General features: G+C 36.0%; 1 protein-coding gene across 24 annotated transcripts in view; it reads left to right on the top strand.

The window, feature by feature from the left end:
* AFDN (afadin, adherens junction formation factor) overlaps positions 1-19,162 on the top strand; it is a 119,597-nt gene that overhangs the window by 63,544 nt on the left and 36,891 nt on the right. For 16 of the 24 annotated variants that reach the window (XR_004238829.1, XM_032102409.1, XM_032102417.1 and 13 more), the window contains 8 exons: positions 2,357-2,377; positions 3,118-3,263; positions 5,522-5,616; positions 7,688-7,953; positions 8,452-8,595; positions 9,751-9,949; positions 11,565-11,668; positions 13,099-13,185. Coding sequence is in view for 23 of the 24 variants with exons in the window: in XM_032102409.1 (XP_031958300.1) it covers positions 2,357-2,377; positions 3,118-3,263; positions 5,522-5,616; positions 7,688-7,953; positions 8,452-8,595; positions 9,751-9,949; positions 11,565-11,668; positions 13,099-13,185 (1,062 nt within the window). In the remaining variant the exon portion in view is untranslated. The remainder of the gene's footprint in view (positions 1-2,356; positions 2,378-3,117; positions 3,264-5,521; positions 5,617-7,687; positions 7,954-8,451; positions 8,596-9,750; positions 9,950-11,564; positions 11,669-13,098; positions 13,186-19,162) is intronic. The other 8 variants (XM_032102419.1, XM_032102415.1, XM_032102420.1 and 5 more) reach the window with 1 other exon arrangement.

Here is a 19,162-nt window from a genome sequence, read left to right as displayed (position 1 = left end):
AAGAAAAAGAGATTAAATCTGGCTGTGGAAGAGAGGAGACTGTGGCTATAGTGGAGAACCTGAACTGGAAAGAACCCGCCTGCACATAAGCAATTCAGCTGCTAGAATGGAAAGTAAACAGAGAAGGGGTAGGCTTCAAATATAAACTGGAAGTTACAGGTCTGAATCAAAGAAAGTCACTCAGTTTATATAACTAATGTATACTAGTTACAATGAACCTAAAAAGACTTGTAGTGATGGAGGTGGGTACAGTGGGAAAGCAGAAATAAAGTTTTCCATTCTTAGTATTGAATGGCTAACGAGGTAGTTGCTAGAAGATACTAGTGGGGTGGACTCAAACATCAGTTTTATTTGAAAACAAATCAAAGCTAGAAAGTAGATTATCCTGTGAAAACGTTCATTTACTGCACTGAGAAGGGCTTCCCAAGTCACATGCAGCCTTGTGGTTGTAAGCAAATGTATTTTCTATAATCCTGCTAATACTATTGCAAAACTGTTAAACTCAACTGTTTGTCTGGACTGGCCTTTGTGAAAGGCCATTCCTACAACCTTGTAACTCCAGCTGCAATCTAATCTCCAACCTAAATTTTAAGGAACACATCAGCAAGGAAGCAGTATTTGTGGTTTGTGAAAGATGTTGCCTAGTTGCAAGAAATAAACCAAAAGGAGTCAGAGGATGCTTTAAAATTGGGAGGAGTTTCGTTTCAAATGCCATGCTGAAGGAGCCAGAGGAAAGGGGGGAAATGACACCTGGGACAAAAGAGTAAAACTTAAGTGAATTTCAAGGTTAATGGGCTGAAGGCAAAGAAATAAATACATTGATTCTAATCATCAGTAAAATGTCTTTAACCTGGGCCTGTCTTCATAGAGTATAAGTAGTACAGGCTAAGCTAAGTCAAATTACTTGATTTAAGGTGTAATGTAAGTGGTTGTAATGTAAGCTGTCACAGTCAAATTACCATGTAATAAATTGTATCGCCATAGCTTTTTTGGTGTGTCTCAGCTGTAAAGCATTCCTGCACTGAAGGGGATCTGAAGGTGTGAGAGACAGAGAAAACAAATGAGAGGCAAGGGGAGAGAGGCACCAAAACAGAAGTAGTGAGAAGGTGCACAAACTCCTGTGCCTGTACTGTGGGAGTAAATTAATAACTGAGATCCTAATTTTGCCTGCCTAGATCAGAAAGGTATCAAGCCTCTTTGTGAAGTTACTCAATAAGTACTTGCTAACAAATTGAATCTGTGACTTCAAATATAATATTTGTATCCAAATATTAGAGATGATTTTGTATGAGATAGGGATAAAATAGGGGAGATCTATGAGAAGGATCAGTGCTTTCAATAAAAAAATCAGGATTAGAAATTTGGTTCATATTAAAAAGCCTTTTTTTTTATCCTTTTTTTTTTTCCCCCAAAACATTCTGTGGCATTTTTCATCCTTTTTAAATTTTAACATTTGTTTGTAGAAGGAGCATTTCCTTTTGTTCTGTGCCAACACATCTTCAGTCAGTTAAGAGTGCTTTGGTTGGAAAGGGGGAGGAAACAAAAAAGCAGTGATTTGGTGTTTTGAGCTCTAACTAAAATTGAAATAGTAGCACCTCAAATATTTGCATCTAAGTTCACCGTGTTGTGGGTGGGGGAAAGTGATCTGGCTAGAAAGCAAAAAATAATTAAGAGCTCAATTCTAAATAATAAGACAAACATCTGGTGGGTTCTTTTTTTTTCTTTTAACTCAGTGTAGCTTTGTATTTACCAACATTTACGAAACATAGTGTGGTATTTCATTTGATTCTTCTGTTGTTTCAAACAGTCTTTTTGTTCTTTAATTGTAAAGCCATGTATTAAATCTGTCCTAGGTGTTCTGTATATTTTGTTTGCTTTTGAATGTTGTTGTTTGGTTGGTTTTTTTCTTCTTTTTGGATGGGGGTTTTCTGTTCCCTCCTCGTGTGTGTTTGTATATCGTCTCCATTGCAGCAGTGTGGGCAAATAGCTCCCAGGATCTGTTGTTTTTGTTGGCTAGTTACCCCATTGCCTGCAAAAATTTCTGCAAGGTTTCTGTGGCACACTGAGCATAGAATAACCAGTCTGGGATGACAACTAGTTTAAAGCATTAATTCCTTGAATTAATTGTGACACGTGGGCACTTCAGTTCACAGCTGTTGTGCTACTGGTCCTATTAAAATAATTAATTTTTTAGAAGGAGCTCAGTTGCATCATAGCTAGTGATTAATGCATCTGTGTAAAACTGTGAACATGTGTTGTACCTTCATATTTAGTGTTTGATTTCTAAAGCTTTCATGATTGTTCACAAGTTTCTTTCTTCTATTCTGTTTGATTTCCTTCGTCCGTTTTTCTCCAGGAGGTAGACCAGGTTGATCAGGTAGGATATGTTGCTGGGAAGTGATCCTAGCTATGTTGGCTTAGCTCAGTTTCTCATGCTGCTTCCATATCAAAATACAATACTCAAACAGCTGGACTTGAACAGTTCATAACACTCATTCAGCAACTGGAACATGCAGTACTAAAATCCTTTTTTGACTTTGCAACTTTTACGGCATTCCATATTTTCTGCTTAACGCACTTCAATGTGGATATGAAATGACCAAAGTTCTTTTTCTTCCCTTTATTTTCTTTTTTTGTTGTTTGTGGTTCCTATTCTTTGGATTTCATCTGAGGTTGCCTGGCCTGGCATTTGTGGTCGGGAGATGGTGAGATAGATCAGTACTTGATACTGAATCACATGGTATCAAAGCCAGTGAGCGCAGTATCAGTGTGGCAGTGGGCAGTAGTGAATATGCGCTTAAAAGTGCACAGATTACCAGATACTGCATCTGCTAAGCTCGTAGCACTGTGTAATTAGATACTTACACTGTGGCTTTCATTGATATGGCTATTGGCAATTTATTAGCATTTCATGTGTTCAGTGAACATGTTAAAATTGAACTTAGTAGTTACAGCAATTGCAGTATTACATACAAACATTTTGCAAATATCTGGTATCTGAGAGATGTTTGGTGAAATGGGAAGAGGTACTGGTCTATCTTTGGAGCCTTTTTAAGCTGCCATGCCTTACCAGAAAATTACTTCGCTGTATTATTTCTTGCTTCTTTCCACTTACAGAAACAGAAGAATATTGCTGGGGCCCTTGCCTTTTGGATGGCAAATGCATCTGAATTACTCAATTTCATAAAGCAAGACAGAGATCTTAGCCGAATTACTGTGGATGCACAAGATGTTTTGGCACACTTGGTTCAAATGGCATTCAAGTAAGGCTATCAAACTTCTGTTTTATTTACCATTTTCTGTTTCTGTGTTCATAGAAAAACTTCACATTTCTGCCAAATTTTAGGTATGGCAATAATGTCTTTTGTGTATTGTTAAATATCTGAGAGGAAAACTTGCAAGAAAGGCTAGACTTACTCCTTTAGACAGATGCCTTGTTTTGTGAATATGAATCCCTGAGTTGTGCATGAGTTTCATCTGTTAGATGATCTTATGATAGTTGAGGCTGCCAATGAAAATTTTAGGGAAATTTAGTTTGTGTTGATTGCTTTCTCTTAATATAATGTGAAATTGTGCCGAAAGGTTAGTTTTGCTGTTAGTCTGTAAATACATAGGCTTAAATATTCCTGCGTCTTTAAAGTAATGAATCTTGTGCTCTTCAAGAGCTTCTAAATATAATCTACTTCTGTAAGTCTCATAAATAGCAATTTGCACAGTGGTTTTTTTGCACAGATTTTTCTTAAAAAAGGACGGACAGGTTTTGGCTTGGAGTAAAAATCAAGCTATGCTTGTCAGCTCAGGCAATTACAATACTGATTAAAGGAAAAATTGAATGAAATATCCAAATGGGAAGGGAAACCCTCAGAGGAAAAGTGTCCTTGAATAAAGATAACAACATTGGCTGAGCACAACATTAATCAACAAGAAAGGCTTAATTGTTGTTTGTATTAAGATTTTCTTCTCCCTGAGCCACTACTGAACAAGTATTTCTCAGCAAATTTGTGTATCCAAAACTGATGTTTAGAGAAGTCCCACTGTACCTTGGGTGACTTAGACCCAGTACTCCCACTTGTAAGATGAATATTTTAAATGCAGTATTTTCATTTTTCTGCAGTATGAAATACTGTATTCTGTGCTCTTTTTGTACTGTGACAGGATTGGGAGACCTAACCATGGTTGAACTATTTAGTTTTGAGGGGCTGTGTTTCTCAGAAGAGCAGTATGTGTAGTTTGTGAAATCTTACCATTGCTTTCTGAACTTTGAAAAAGTTTCAGGGGAGCACCAAACCCCTTTGTATGGATTCCCACAGATACATTTTTTTTCTGTTGGTAAATTTTGGGCAAGTAGGGTAGGTATAGCAAGTAGCTATTTTGACAAAGTCTTTCCATTTTTATATCATCTCTAATCACTCATTGTTAATGAAGCTGTGCCTTTTGCCACAGCTCAGTGTCTTGAGTTGGTGTCTTAAAATAACTTCCTGCTGCTTTAATTGGCCAGGTAGTCATGAAAGACAGAATATTGCTGAGGCTGGGAAGGAATGGTGCTGTATTTTTCTCTCTGCATTATAAGCAGTGTGGATGCAAAAGTGTTCTTGAATTTTAGCTGTGTGAATTTCCCCTTAGTGTAACATGGCAGAGTCCAAATGCATGTGTTAACTTTAGGAGATCCCTGAAATACATACTTAGAAGACAAATAAAAAAGCACAACTGAAGCATGAACAGAAAGAAGTCTATTGTGAAAATGTCACTTGATGGTAACTGGCATACTCCCAGTACTGGTTGAAATTGTCATGGATTTAATTTCTAGCAATTGTGGGTATTTCATTAAAAATGTTACCAGTGAAACGAAGGGGGAGTTTTAGAAAGCCATGAAATATATTCTTGTATACTTGTGTTTACAATTTGATTCCTTTTTAGTTTCAGTTTTTAACAGAAAACATATAAATGAATTAGCAAAAACAGAGTTAAAGAAAATGTTTAATTATTTGACAAGAAAGGATACTGAAACAGATTTTCATTTCAGGGTAGTTAAAGGTAAGAGAAATAAAAGAATCAGAAAATTTCTCACACAAAGCCCTAGGGCCATTTCAGGATTTTGTGTGTTGGGTCAGAACATGAATTTTTTTTTTTTTTTTAAGTACTACTCTTGCTAGATTTTAAAATTTTAAAAAATGTATTTCTGTTTGGAAAAAATTATTTTTACAAACTTATGGAACCCAAGGTTGGCCTGACAGCATCTCTTCATGTAGCATATGACCTTCACTTACCAGTGTGGTAGCAATATTGCATGTAAAGGTCTGTGCTTGTTCCCAGACACTTCTTTTTCCAGTGTTCTTAGGAAAGGCGTAGGAAAATTGGTCTCTCAGGCCTTTTTAAAAGTATTATTGGGTTTCCTGTAATCACATTAATAACACAGAAACTTCAGGTATCTTGTAATTTGATAGAACTCTTTTCTTCAGAACCATTTTTAATGAACACATAGAGGATTTAAAATTTACTTTTTTTCCCCATTCCCTTCCAGGTACCTGGTTCATTGTCTGCAGTCAGAACTTAATAACTACATGCCAGCATTCCTTGATGATCCAGAGGAAAATAATCCTCAGAGGCCTAAAATAGGTCAGACTACTTGATCTTTGTGTCTTCCAAGCCATACTATTAATTGTTAAGGAAAAAATCTATTTATACTAGTGGTACTACATTTACAAGTTACCTTAACCCCTGAGAATTATTTGCATCAATTTTGCATGGATGATTCGGCTCTCTGCTGAATTTGGTCCCTTAAATCTGTATCCTCCTTGTGCCAGGGATTCTGAAACTCGATGCTGTGCTCCAGATGCAGTCTCTCAATGCTGAATGCACAGGAAGGATTGCTTCCCTCTCTCCCTCCTGCTAGCTGCACTGCTGCTGACTTAACAGCTTAGTATGCAACACTGTTTAATCACATTCAACTTGATGTCACTAGGATCTCTCCATAAGTTTCATCAGGGTTGCTTTCTGTCCTGGTGGCACCTGTCCTGTCCTGTCACACAGACATACTCCGTCCCAGATGCAGGACTTGGCAGTTGCCTTTGACATTCATGGAGTCCCTGTCAGCCCATTTCTCCAGCCTACTGAGGCCCTTCTGAAAAATACTGCTGCTCTTTACTGTTGCTCTTTACTGTATCAGTATTTTGCCCCCTTTTGGTGTCATCTGTGAACTTGCAGAGAATGTACTCCATCCAATTGCTCAGATCATTAATTAAAGTCATTAAACAGCATCAGTCTCATCTCAAAACATGAGGGATGCCACTAACGCATGATGGCCAACTGGACATTGTATCTGCAATGCAAATCCACCAAGTCCTATGGTCCAACCAGTTCTCTCTGTGCATTGCCATCGGCTTATCCAGTCCTCCCCTCAGCTGTTTCACTGTAGAGCTGTTATGGGAGAACCTGATCAAGTACCTCCCAGCTACTAAGGTCAGGCTGACTGGCCTTGTAGATTCCTGCCAGGGTTCTCTGCCATGATACTTGAAACATTTTGGTTGCTTCACAGCAATGAACCTTTCTGGGCTGTTCCTGTCCAGGAGAGCACCCTGCTCAATGTGTATGATCACCCTGTGTCTGCAATCCTGGCTCAGTGACTGTGCTCAGACTTCCAATGCTTCAATAATTGAAGGAAAGGTGATCTGCAGAGCAATTAAATACAGTCATTCTGTTGAACTGCAAAGAGTATTTATACAAATTTCATAGATGCTTTCTGGTACTTTAGGTATTAAGCTTTCTGTTCTTGCTTTTTTCCTGCATTGAACCTTTAAGGAAGACTAAAGATGCACGGCTATGTTTGTAGTGCCCTGTACAGTGAGAGTACTTCTGGGGACACAAACCCAGAAAATGTAGCAAACTGATACTGGAATAAAGGCAGATGCTGTTCTTATTTCAGTTATTTTTGAGCTGCCTTATAGATTTCTTCTAACCTACAGATAATTTTTTCAGACACAATCCTGAGTTTTGATTCTAAAAAAACTAATTTAATGGTCTTTTCAAAAGAGATTTCAGATTAAAAATATTGCTTTAAAGAAGACCTGGAGATAAATGTGTTGCTTCCACTAGGACACACATGAGGATATTTGCTCTTGGTGATGCTAACAGAAGTCCCTATTGCTTGTTAGTTATTGCAATGCAGTAATTGGAAAATGGGATTTTGAATAATGTTTTAAAAATCTAATGTGTAAACAGAAGGTGCATTCTATAGTTTAAGTGTGTCATACAATGCAAATAACTTCTGCTGAAATTTCTGAGTACAATTTGATACTTAACTTCAAGAAGCTATGGAATAATTGGAATATGTATTTGAAACAATAGAATATGAAGGTTTTAACTTGGTATAAAAACTAATAGAAAAATCAGTTTACTAAAGTGAGGATGTGATTTAAATGTTGGGTATAGCCAGTTATTTACTTGTATGATAAATATTTTCCCCCAATAATTTATTTTCGTTTCAGGGGTTACATTCTGCCTAACATTTTAATGTTGCTCTATCTTGAAAACCATGGAGCAGTACATGTATTTCTGAAAGCCTGTGTAGCTTAAGTACACGTTCCACCTAGCATTCACCAGCCTGACTTCAGTGTCTCTGTGTTACTGCCGAAGCCGGGTGTACACTGCAGTATGTGAACATGACTGACTCTTTGTTTTATCTCTGTAGATGATGTGCTGCATACCTTGACTGGAGCCATGTCCCTGTTGCGACGATGTAGAGTGAATGCTGCTCTAACTATACAGCTCTTCTCCCAGCTGTTTCATTTTATCAACATGTGGCTTTTTAACAGATTAGTTACAGCCCCAGATTCAGGGTTATGTTCACATTACTGGGGAGCTATTGTTCGCCAACAGCTGGGCCACATTGAAGCCTGGGCAGAAAAACAAGGTTTAGAATTGGCTGCTGATTGCCACCTGAGCAGAATAGTACAGGTGAGTGTATTTATGATTAACACTTCTCACATACTTGTATATTCAAAGAGAATATTTGCTTATGCTGTGTTCCTAGAAAATAGCATGTGGACAAGAATGGCTTGTGTGAATCAATCCTGGAACACTGAGGTAGCATTGAGGTAAAGACACAAAATACGTTTTCAACATCATTAATGGTTAATTTACAAGTGAAACGAATAGTGAACATGGATGTTAAATTTCTGTTTATAACACTGAGCTGTAACTATGTTGAACAGAGACAGGAAGAGTAGCTGAAAAATTGATGTGCTTAATTTATTATAGATTTAGTATTAGTTCATCTTTTGGTACAGGAAATATATTTAGTGTTTGTTTTGGGGATATTTATGTTGCTTCTGTTACAAATCTGGCTTCTTGCTTTCTCTTTTCCTATCTCTTATCTAGAGAGCATTTAGACACAAGGCTTAAGGTTTCATTCTGGTTTGAATTTGTCATCTGTGACTTTTTTCTCCCCTCTAGGCAACCACATTGCTTACCATGGACAAATACTCACATGCAGATGTTCCAAATATTAACAGTACTTGCTTTAAGCTGAATTCTCTGCAGCTACAAGCTTTGTTGCAGAATTATCACTGTGCTCCAGATGAACCACTCATCCCAACAGTAAGATTCTTCTATCACTCTTTGTGCAGTTTTAACATACCTGAGATAAAAAACCACTGTCTGTAAACAGCTATCTTATCTTTGGTGGATGTACTTCACTGACTCAAGCAGGATATTATCAAGAATCTCTTACACTGAGTTGGACAGAAAGGTACCACTCCATGCTGCATGTATTCAGAGAGGTGTCACTGCATCTTACACCATTTGTCATGAAATACAGAAAGGTGGTAGAAGAGAACACAGCACCCCTAAAATTTGGTTCTGTGTATAACCAGAAGGAACAAAGATTGATAATTTGTAGAAATCAAAGGAAAGCATCAGGAACACTAGGCTTTTTCACATGTAGGATGTAAAAATCCATGGATCTTGAATCCCTTCATACAAACAGTGGACAGATTGTCCTTTGGTTAACATGTTGACACCTGGAATTTGTATGTATATATCTGTATAATGTTGCATTTGGAACTGGTTTTTTATCTTGATATTTAAGATGACTGACTATTCTAAGTCTTATCCATGGCAAAAGTCAAAAGACAGTGTAGTGTGTTCCTTGCAGAACTGTAAAAAACACTCTTCAGGTAAACTCTAATAGTTCTCTGATCTCAAAAAAAAAAAAAAGGCAGAGGCAGTCTAATATTTATATAGCTGAATGCATTGTGTACAAAGTCCATGTTTTATTAACTTTAGATACATTTGTTTATTAAATCAGAGACACTAATACAACAGCTCTACAGGTGTAGGGGGAGGAGGGACTTGTAGGTTGGAGATGTTTTTATATATTGGCTACCAAACCACAAAGTCTTCTGCTGAAGAACATAATCTATATTACCTGTTTACACATAGGTAGAATTCCATAGTTGCTTGGTTTATTATTATTAATATTCAATTAAAAACATGCACCACAAGTTTGAAAAATACTGAAGTAAAAATAAGAGTTTCTGTCACATTTGGTAATACAGTTATCTACTAGATGTCATAAAATAAATCAGTGCAGTGTTCTGACTATACATAGCGAAGCCAAAGAAGTTTTATATCTGGTAATTTATTTTCCAGTTTTGATTTTTCTTTCAATCTTAGCATCTTCTTAATGTTAGGTTTTTTAACTTAATGAAGTTATCCCTTTGTAGTAACAGTGTCTTTCTGCCTTCTGTCCAGGAATTGATAGAGAATGTAGTAACTGTTGCAGAAAATACGGCTGATGAACTTGCTCGCAGTGATGGCCGAGAAGTCCAGCTGGAAGAGGATCCTGACTTACAGCTACCTTTTCTTTTACCAGAAGATGGCTATTCCTGTGATGTTGTCAGAAATGTTCCAAGTGGTTTACAAGAATTTTTAGATCCACTCTGTCAAAGAGGTTAGTTCTTTTGTTGTTTTACAATGATCTGTGTAGCAAACACAGAATGCAAAATATATTTCAGTTAAGTGTAAGCCACTTTTTTTTTGTGTATGTTTCAATCTTTCTATACTATGTTCTTCAAATGTTTACTTTTGCAACCCATCAAAATTATTAAGGTTTTTTTAATCCTTACCCTTTCTTCCTGCCCCTCTCATTCAGTTTCCAGGTTCTAAGTATGCAGTGCAGAGTTACTAGTGCCTGCTGAAACATTGTTTTGCCTTCGCTCCAAAACTTTTTTTGATTTTTAAAATGAAGGTGAATTGAATAGTTAAATCATATTTTTTTTACTCATCAGCTGCTTCCATGTAACATTAAAAAAACCCCCATGAGCTTAAAATGGTTCTTTCACTGTTGATCAGTGTAAGAACTTAGGGTTTGGGCATTTGTAGTCCAACAGAATTTCAGATGACAAGTAAATGATAGATCTTGTGGTTGCATGAAGTTGACTTAAACTTGAGAAAGTAAAGCAAGGGGTCTGTCGGAGCATTTACGGTAAATGAACAAGTTATAATATTTATTTGGTGCTACTCAATTTTATTAGAATTTTTAAATCTTCTGCTTACAAGCAGTTGTTTAAAAAATTTGTACAGGAATGTTGAGATAAATAAGAGGCTGTAGCAACAAAGGCTATTGAAAAAGCAGCCTTGCTCTATACTGGAGTGAAGCTTTGCAATTGTTGCTTCCAACTTAGTTTATAGAAAAGCCATATTCTTGCATTTAAAAGAAAAGTAGGAAACTGATTGTTTTGGAAGTCCAGTGAGTAACAGAGGATGTAGTCTTGAGGTGAAAGGAGACTCTTAGAATAAATTCTTTAATTAGTAAGTATAATTCAGTTGCCATACAAATGGCTGTATATTCATTATAAGTAAGGCTTTTTTTAATGCTTACATTGAAAATTTTACTTCTTGGGTATCCCTTAAATTATGCTGAGGGACTTTTTGCAGTGAAACAGTGTAAACTGAATTGCTGAAAAATGTTCTTTATGAGGAGGAGAATATCATATATTTGGATGGAGTGATTGATAAGTTCTGTGTGATGTGGATTCTCAATGTCCCTGATTTAGGAGGCAGTGTTGGATATTTCTGAACTGCTGTGGCTTCTTTTTCAAAATTCTAGAAATTTTTCAAATAAAAAGTAAATCAACTAAATGCCTGTTAATTGCAGTGTTGCGTTTAAAAACGTCATGAGTGCAGGCAGAGCTGCTCCTCTGCTAAATCTATGTTGAGACTGGTTAGCTAGACCCTTTGTAAAGTAGATTTCTGTAGCACTGTCTTAATCAGAGTTCTGGTAGTTTGTATTCTAAAAGATGATCTGATTGGTAAAAGCAGTATTTTACAGGCCTGGAGTTTTCTATGAGCTTGCAGTGCTTTTAAATAAGTATGTTTCTCAGAAGCAACTGCTATAGAACTGTAGTATTTTGTAGGTAATAGCATAAAATTGCAGTAAAGCCCATAATGGCATCTGAGATACAAGATTTGACACATTAATGAATACAAAAAGATGAATACTATTTTATTTTAATTAATCCCTTGAGAAAATACCATGACTATACTGATGTTACTTTTTCCTTTAGGTTTTTGTAGACTAACACCTCATCCACGGTCACCAGGCACGTGGACAATATACTTTGAAGGTGCAGATTATGAAAGTCACCTGTCACATGAGAATGCTGAGCTGGTAAGTATTGATTCAGTGAATAATTATCAACTGAAACCCTGGCAAGCCATTGAGTTTTATGTGATCAGTTTTAGTCCTTACTAGGAAGAATAGACTTCATTGTTAAGCATGTAGTTCATAAGTGAATTGGTGCATTTAAGGAACTGTTTGCAGATTTTTTTAAGTCACTGTTTTTCTAGGCTGTAGCATGATTATAATTTTCACATAAGCAAACTTTGTCCTATTCCCCCAATCTGAGAATAAACTGAAGAAATTTCTTCTAAACACAGGCAAAAATATATATGGACATGGGTCTATAAATAACTTGTGAATGGAAGTGCAGGCTGCTTTTATTTATAAACTAGCAGTTACCAACCAGATATTTAGTATTAATTTCTAGTCTCGTGCTTTTCCCTGAAGAAAAAAGAATTTAGTTTTCCTTTACATTATACTTAGTAAAAAATGGTCTCACTTCAGTGCAAGGTAGTTTTTTTTTCTGTTGTAAGGGTTTGTTTGGTGGTGGATTTTTTCTGCTTGTCTGTTTGAATATCAAAGTTACAGAACAGCTTGGTTTTGGAAAGATGGTGGCTTTATGTGAAATAATTTTTAAAGCAGCTAAACAGAAGTAGCTTCATATTTTAAATTAGGATTTTCAGCTTAAAAATGACTTGCTTTTCTAATACTTGAACTCAATCAGAAAGTATTAATATTTTTTTGAATTACTTTTCTTGGCTTATATTTTTACTTCTCATGGGTCTTGTGGATCTCGCAGTTACGTTTCAATATGAATACAAGCTAAGGTGTTCCAACTGACAGGCTTTAGCTAATGAAGATTGTGATTAAAACTTTTTGAGTTGAGGAGCTGGCAATGTTGAAAGATATTAAAAAAAAATACTGAACATGTTTGGGGGCTCAGGCTGTATTCGAGAGTATTCAGAAATGAATTTTTTTGAAATTTATTTCAAAGGTTTAACTCTGCCTTTGTAATTAATTGGCTTTGTAATAATTCTGCAAAGAAAACATCATCTTCTAGATGCAGCACTAAAAACTGAGCTATGTAGATCACCCTCACATTTGTAATAGGAGCCTATGGAATCTGAACTTCAGTTTTTGTTAAAATTTACTACAATTTTATAGACCTGTTACATTTCAATTTTTGATTCATGAATAATCCCTTTACTGAATTAAAGAAGGAGAAACAATGAGTGGACCTCAAAGTTTCAGCAGTGTAGTATAACACAGGTATAGTACTTAATCTGAATCCATATTAATCAAATGTTAGATATTGTACCTGTAAAATAGATACCAGATACATTATTTGGGATTTGAGACCTGCTGCTCTAACAAAGTAGTTTTGTTTGTAATGAACTATTTTGCTTAGTTACTTTCCTAGCCTGGCAGTGAACATGAACTTCTGAATTTTTTCTTCTTTCCCCTTTGCTGTTTGATAGGCTCAGCCTTTGAGAAAAGAACCTGAAATTATCACTGTAACACTAAAAAAACAAAATGGAATGGGACTGAGCATTGTTGCTGCCAAGGTATGGAAGTCGGTTTGTTTACGTGTTATTGAAAAAAGCTTCTGTTTTTATCAGCCTACTGTGGAATATGTTAATGGAAAAAGTCTGTTTCCCTTAAGTTGGTTGTGCGCATTGTGTTGACCATGCTTTTATTCTGATTGGGGTATGTTTTGGTAAAATACACAGATGTGGACAATACAAATGGAAACATAATATTGTTGCAGTTATTAAGACATTGAAATTCAAAACTCTGCTACTGGTTTATTTAGTTTTCTCAGAGCCAAAAATTGGCAGTATTATTAAACTTAAAGTTAATAAACAGGTGTATTTATCACTTCTGCTGAAAGTAAAGAAGTAAATACAAAGAATGGGTCTGGGGGTTAATTGATGAATGAACAAAACAATTCTAATGTATACATTAAAGTTTGAATACTTTCTGCTGTGAAGAAACCTTATCTTTTGCACAGTGCAAAAATACAAGGTGCAAGAATGGCTTCAGTTTTGTTTCTTTATAGCAGAGACCTACAGCATAGTAGCCAAAATTGTGGGTGTATGCTGTACCTAGTAGCACTGCATAGTAATGTATAGAATGCACATACAGCTCCAGCCACCAGATGGAAGACTCCACTAGTTGGTTGGTTTTGCTCTGTTAACTGGATCAAGTAGCAGACACAATCTTTTGAGTTTAAAACTTGTTACAAATTATGCAGCAGTGAGACTCAAAATTCTATGTTGTAGTCACGTGGTGTGCAACAGATGGAACAAGTCTTTCCTAATGTCTCTTCACTGTGTAATACGTGAAATTTCAGAATACTGTGGTTCTCCTTGGCACTCAGTGCACGAACTGAAAATGTGATTGTTTTACTTTTAAGTTACCTTGCATAGTTAATTGCTTCTAAACAGCACTGTTTGGTTTTTTGGTTTTTTTTACAACTTCCACTCATTTCATAGTCTGTTCTTGAAATGGTAATCTTGCATGGTATCAGCTTTTAAGAGTGATTTCTGACATCTGTAAAGGAATGCCTGGTGTCAGGTGTATAGTGCTGAACAATCAGCAGTTATTGAGGAAATAATTCAGGATCTGAAAAATGTAAGTCAATATTCTGCTCTGATTTTAGTGGAGTGGGTTAATAATTTGAGAAGCAAATACTTGATCTTGACACTGAATTAAATATGTATCAGACTTCTGACTGCCATCTGCATTTCTGTTGAATGTTTCAAAATGTGCCATGGAAGTAATTTTTCTTCCATTTCACCCTGAGAAATCTGGTTTCTCATCTAGAGTGAAGTAGCATATTATAGGGGGAAAAGTTCCCTTTTTCATTGGAGCTGGCTGGCTTCTAGATGTTGTTTTAACAACTGACATTTAACTTCCATTTGCAGTATGTAACAGTGCTACTGGTCCGTGTGTAAGCTTGATCTGAAAGTTTTTTGTGTTATTTAATGCATTTCATGATTTCTTTATCATGATCAGTCATGGAAGCAACAGTTTTCATCTCTGCACAGTTGCAGAAACACTGGTTCAGACAGTCATTGCATTTCATCTCACTGCTGTGTGCTGCACTAACACTGGAATTTGGATATAAGAACAGTTATGTTTTAAATTTTGGTCTGAAATAAGCAAGAAACGGATTGTTTTAGTTTTGGTGTATGTACAGTAGAAGCTTCTGCTTAATATGAAGTCATCAGAAGGTTCATTGGATAGAAATGGTCGTATGCGTTACGTTTGAGAGAAGTTGCTGTAGTAATTAAGTAGAATTATTTTCAGGAGGTTCAAAGTTGCTTTTTGTGAGTAATTATTAGCATGTTTTTCCTGTAAGAGGCTTCATTAAAAAAAAGAGTAACGAAGAATACAGAGAATACACAAGCGCTAATTTTCTCAATCTGGTCAGAGCAGAACAGCTTAGAGAATTGAGTGAGTGTGACTGAAAAGGTAGGAAGGGTTGGTGCATTTTTTCTTTCTATTCCTTATCTTGTTGATATTTACTAGTAACTTTTTTTCTACATATCTCAAGTAGTATACTTTTACCAGCATAAAAGTTAAAATTCTCGTTTTTAACTTTGAAAATGGAGGAAAAAGTCCAGTAGACCATTTCTTAACATTTTCTAAACATTAACTGGATGGAATACCTGAAAGGAGAGGGAGAGGCAAGTATGAGAATAGATTCAGATTTTTCTAAACTTTTTAATAGTAAAAGGTTGGCTATTAATTGCTCATAAAGTTGAGGAAATGAAAACTCATACTTTCAGAAATACATAGTTGCTGCTGCCCTGCACAGGAGCCCAGTTTGATTGCTGACCCAGCTGTGTTTATTGAACTATTGGTTTCTACAGTGCTTCAAAAGGGCTGTAGCAGTAGAAAATGCAGTGGCTGTTCAACAGGCCCTGCTCCAACAAGTGAAGGACAACCCTGAATCTGTTTAGCTTTTGTTAGGAAAACAGTTCTTTTCCTGTGATGTGACAAAATACTTGCTTTCAGTAGCATGTTATGAGAACACCTTTGCATGTCAGTGCTGACCTGCCTTTCTTGATATGTGTTAGGGGCTTCTCATACTTGTCACAGGCTTTGGATGAAGCTTGTTAAAATGCAGTTTGATGATATTCTAGAGGTGGACAAAATGGGCAGATTTTCCAGAGATCATAAAAATAATACCAATGGACTGCTTTTCTTCCTTCTACCCATTGCAAAAAAATTCATACTTTCCTAGTAAATCTTTGCTCATCTCTGAGGAAACATCTAAAAAATTTCTAGTAATTATTTGAGTTTTTATTAGTTTTGGGTTTTATTAGATTTAAGTCTGTGCCAATTAAGAGTTTCTAATGAGGAAATTAGAAATCACACCTTACATAATACCTTTACACCAAATATTTGTAATTATCAAGTAATTGTCACTCCTTCCCTGCTGCAATAAAAAAAAAAAAGAGGATTGAAGCTGAAGCAAGGGCTGTATAAGCAGAGATGGGATGCAGCTTGCATTGAAATGCTGTGCACCTGCTTATTCTTACGATAGGAGTATCGCCTTGGGATGCTAGGTGATTGCAGACATGTGTACATTAATGTAAAAACAAACCAAAACCTGAAGAGGTGAGTCAAGGTGTATATGAAAGTGTTGGGTCTCTGGGGAACCCTGTATTGGATCCTCTTCTCCCCTAGTGATAGGTAAAATGTTTAAGTGCATTACATCTTTCACTTTCTAGTCACAGCTACTCATTTTAGTTAATTAGAAGTTTTAAAGGCCTGCCAGGAGTACCAGAGAGAGCAGAAATTCAGAGAGAGCATCACCTAATTCACCTCACTTTGGTGTTTTCGGAGGCAGGACAGCCCCTCTGAGCAAACATGTAGTAAGTGCATATGCTATATGCAAACATAGTAAGAAAACGAGTTTAGCTATGAAACAGCTGTTAGCTGCCAGAGCAGTGTAAACAGTGTTGTGCTTGTTTGGGTTTTGTTTTGGTTTTTTATAAATTGGGAAAATACCTAGCAGCATTTCTTAAACTGAATGCTTTAAACCAATTTTTGTTTAAAATTCAATTGTATAGCTTCATATGTGATCCAAAAAAGTAACTTCTTGTTCTGCCCTTTGGTACATTTGTGTGTTTTCTTACAGTAATACTCTGTAGCTTTATTAGCAATAGTTTTTGTAATAGGTATATGGAAATGTAGTTGGTAGGAGTGGTCGGGCATAGGAACGGGGAACAGTGTTGCTTTTTGAGGTTGTGTGCAGACTTTGATTGCTCTAACCCTGAAAGATGTTTTGATGTTAAAAGCTGCCAGACTCCTAACCACATTGTGGTTAAGTTTTTATGAAATCCAGATGATTTGGAAGCTGCGTGTGCATGCAGTTTACTTTAAAAATATATCACTTTTTTGGGGGCTTTCGCATGTGACTTCTTAGCCATCTGTGGGCCAGCACATTACTTCCTGTTTAATTTGGAGGTTTTTGTCTTTAGTACAAAAGGGCTCCCTTTTTGTTTTTTCTAGCAGTTTTCAGAGTTTAATAAAGCCTCTAAAGTAAATGGAAGTCAGAACAGCATAACTGATTACGTAAGGGTCTGAATATTGTATTGGTTATAGCTGCTGTTGATAAATGATACACTGTGTCATAGCATCGAGCTCCGAGTTATCTTGATGGGTATCTTGGAAAATCCAGCAGACTAGAGCTGGTGGTTGCTATTGAGGGCTGGAAGAGAAGTGGAGAATTGTTTTTTTTTCTTTCAAGGATCTGTAGTCCCGGAGATCAAAATGTGGTTTTCTGTTGTTGGAAGAACAGAATCCATGGTAAGTCCGTTCAGGTTTCTGTTGGGACTGTTTTTCTCTGAAGTTTTACTATCCCTGTACTTTTTCCTGTTCTCTTGCCTGTTTAAACCTGCCAGTAGTTATTTGTTCATGTAGCAACTATGTAATACAGCATGCAGTTAAATATAGTCAGATGTTAGTGGCTAACTTTCTAAAATCTAGAAAGAAAAAACTAATTTTTAGCTTGTTCTTCATATGCACTTCTGAAACTTGTGGAAGTGACTATTAATATTTAAAGTTTCAGGTGTGATAACTACTGTTTTACTGTGCCAGAGCATGAATAGCATGACCTGTGATCTGTTTACTTGTCATACTAGTTGGCTTTAATCCAGGTTCCTCTGAAAGTCTGTTTTCCTCTTATAAAATCTTAGTAGAATAATTAAAATTGATGTCCCAAAGAGTAGAAGATTTTTAATACTCTCTAGACCTTTCTGAAAAGACCAGAACGTGCAAAGTCATTGCATTTAGGGTGTCTTATTCAACATGTTTGCAGAGGTGAGGCATTTCAATTCTGTTTAGGTTACTATTGCACGAAAGAAAGGATTCCCATGTTCTGCAGGAATGATAGAGCAAGTTTTATTGATTAATCTTTGCATGCTGGTTATACTCACTAGTGTATTGCGATTTAGTTCTTTAAAGTATGACACATTTCTACTTCTTGTCCAGTCATCTCGTAGTAGTATAACAGAAAAAGTTACCTTAAAATATATACAAGCACCTTAAAATACTTATGTATATGCCCCTACTGGCACATAAATCAGAGTGTATTTTCTAGGATTTTTTAACAGGTAGTCCAATTAAGTAGTGCTTACTAAAATAGGATCGGATGTTTCTTTTTTAATAAAAGCATTTTAAACATGAGTGTTACAGTTCAGCAGTAAATACTCTGGGGAACAGACTTACTGTTCTAAAAACAAGTATGTGACATCTCACCCATAAATAATTTGCATTATTTGGCAACGTTGTTTGTTCTTAAGGGTAAATTAAATTATTCTAAGTTGCTTTAATTGCTAAACCATTGCTTGTCATTTTATATTTAGTACTCAATTCAAGGTGTTAAAATTTAAGGAGGGTTTGAGACTACAGGAATATCAATTTTGATGTAAAATTTTTTTCAAGGTTTTTTCTACTAATATCTTGTAGGAGATCCATGTAGAAGGAACAGGCTTAAACATTCATTTAATGATCTTTTCCCAAAATTGAAAATTATGCTTACAGTTAATAATGCTGGTAACAATAGACAAATCTCGATCTTTCTCACCTGTGTTTGCAAATACAGACAGCTGATAGGATTTTTTTAAACTGTTAGCTATTTATGTGTGTTCTAGGTCTTAATTTTTCAGATAGTTCAGTATTTGAAGTCGTCTTGTGTCTGTGTTTTCTATTTAAGGAAATTATCTGGCACTTCCTCCCAGCATCAATTAATTGAAATGTTTCAGTAATAAGATTTAAAATTGTTTTGTGGAGGTGTTTTTTTGGTTGGTTTTGTTTGGGGTTTTTTTGTTGTTGTTGTTTTTGTTTTTGTTTTTTTTTTTTTTAAGTGTTCAATACTAATTCACCTCAGTGGTCTAAACTACTGGTGTTGCATTAACAGGCTTCTTAGGAGGGCCTTAGTGAAAATACAGTATATAATTCTCATTTCCAGAACAGATTTCTCAGTCTTGCAGAAATAAAATAGTGTGTAGGTTGCCTGTTTTAGTC

Source organism: Corvus moneduloides, chromosome 3 (assembly GCF_009650955.1).
Source record: "Corvus moneduloides isolate bCorMon1 chromosome 3, bCorMon1.pri, whole genome shotgun sequence".
NCBI lineage: Eukaryota > Metazoa > Chordata > Aves > Passeriformes > Corvidae > Corvus > Corvus moneduloides.
This window is presented reverse-complemented; position numbering and strand designations above follow the sequence as displayed.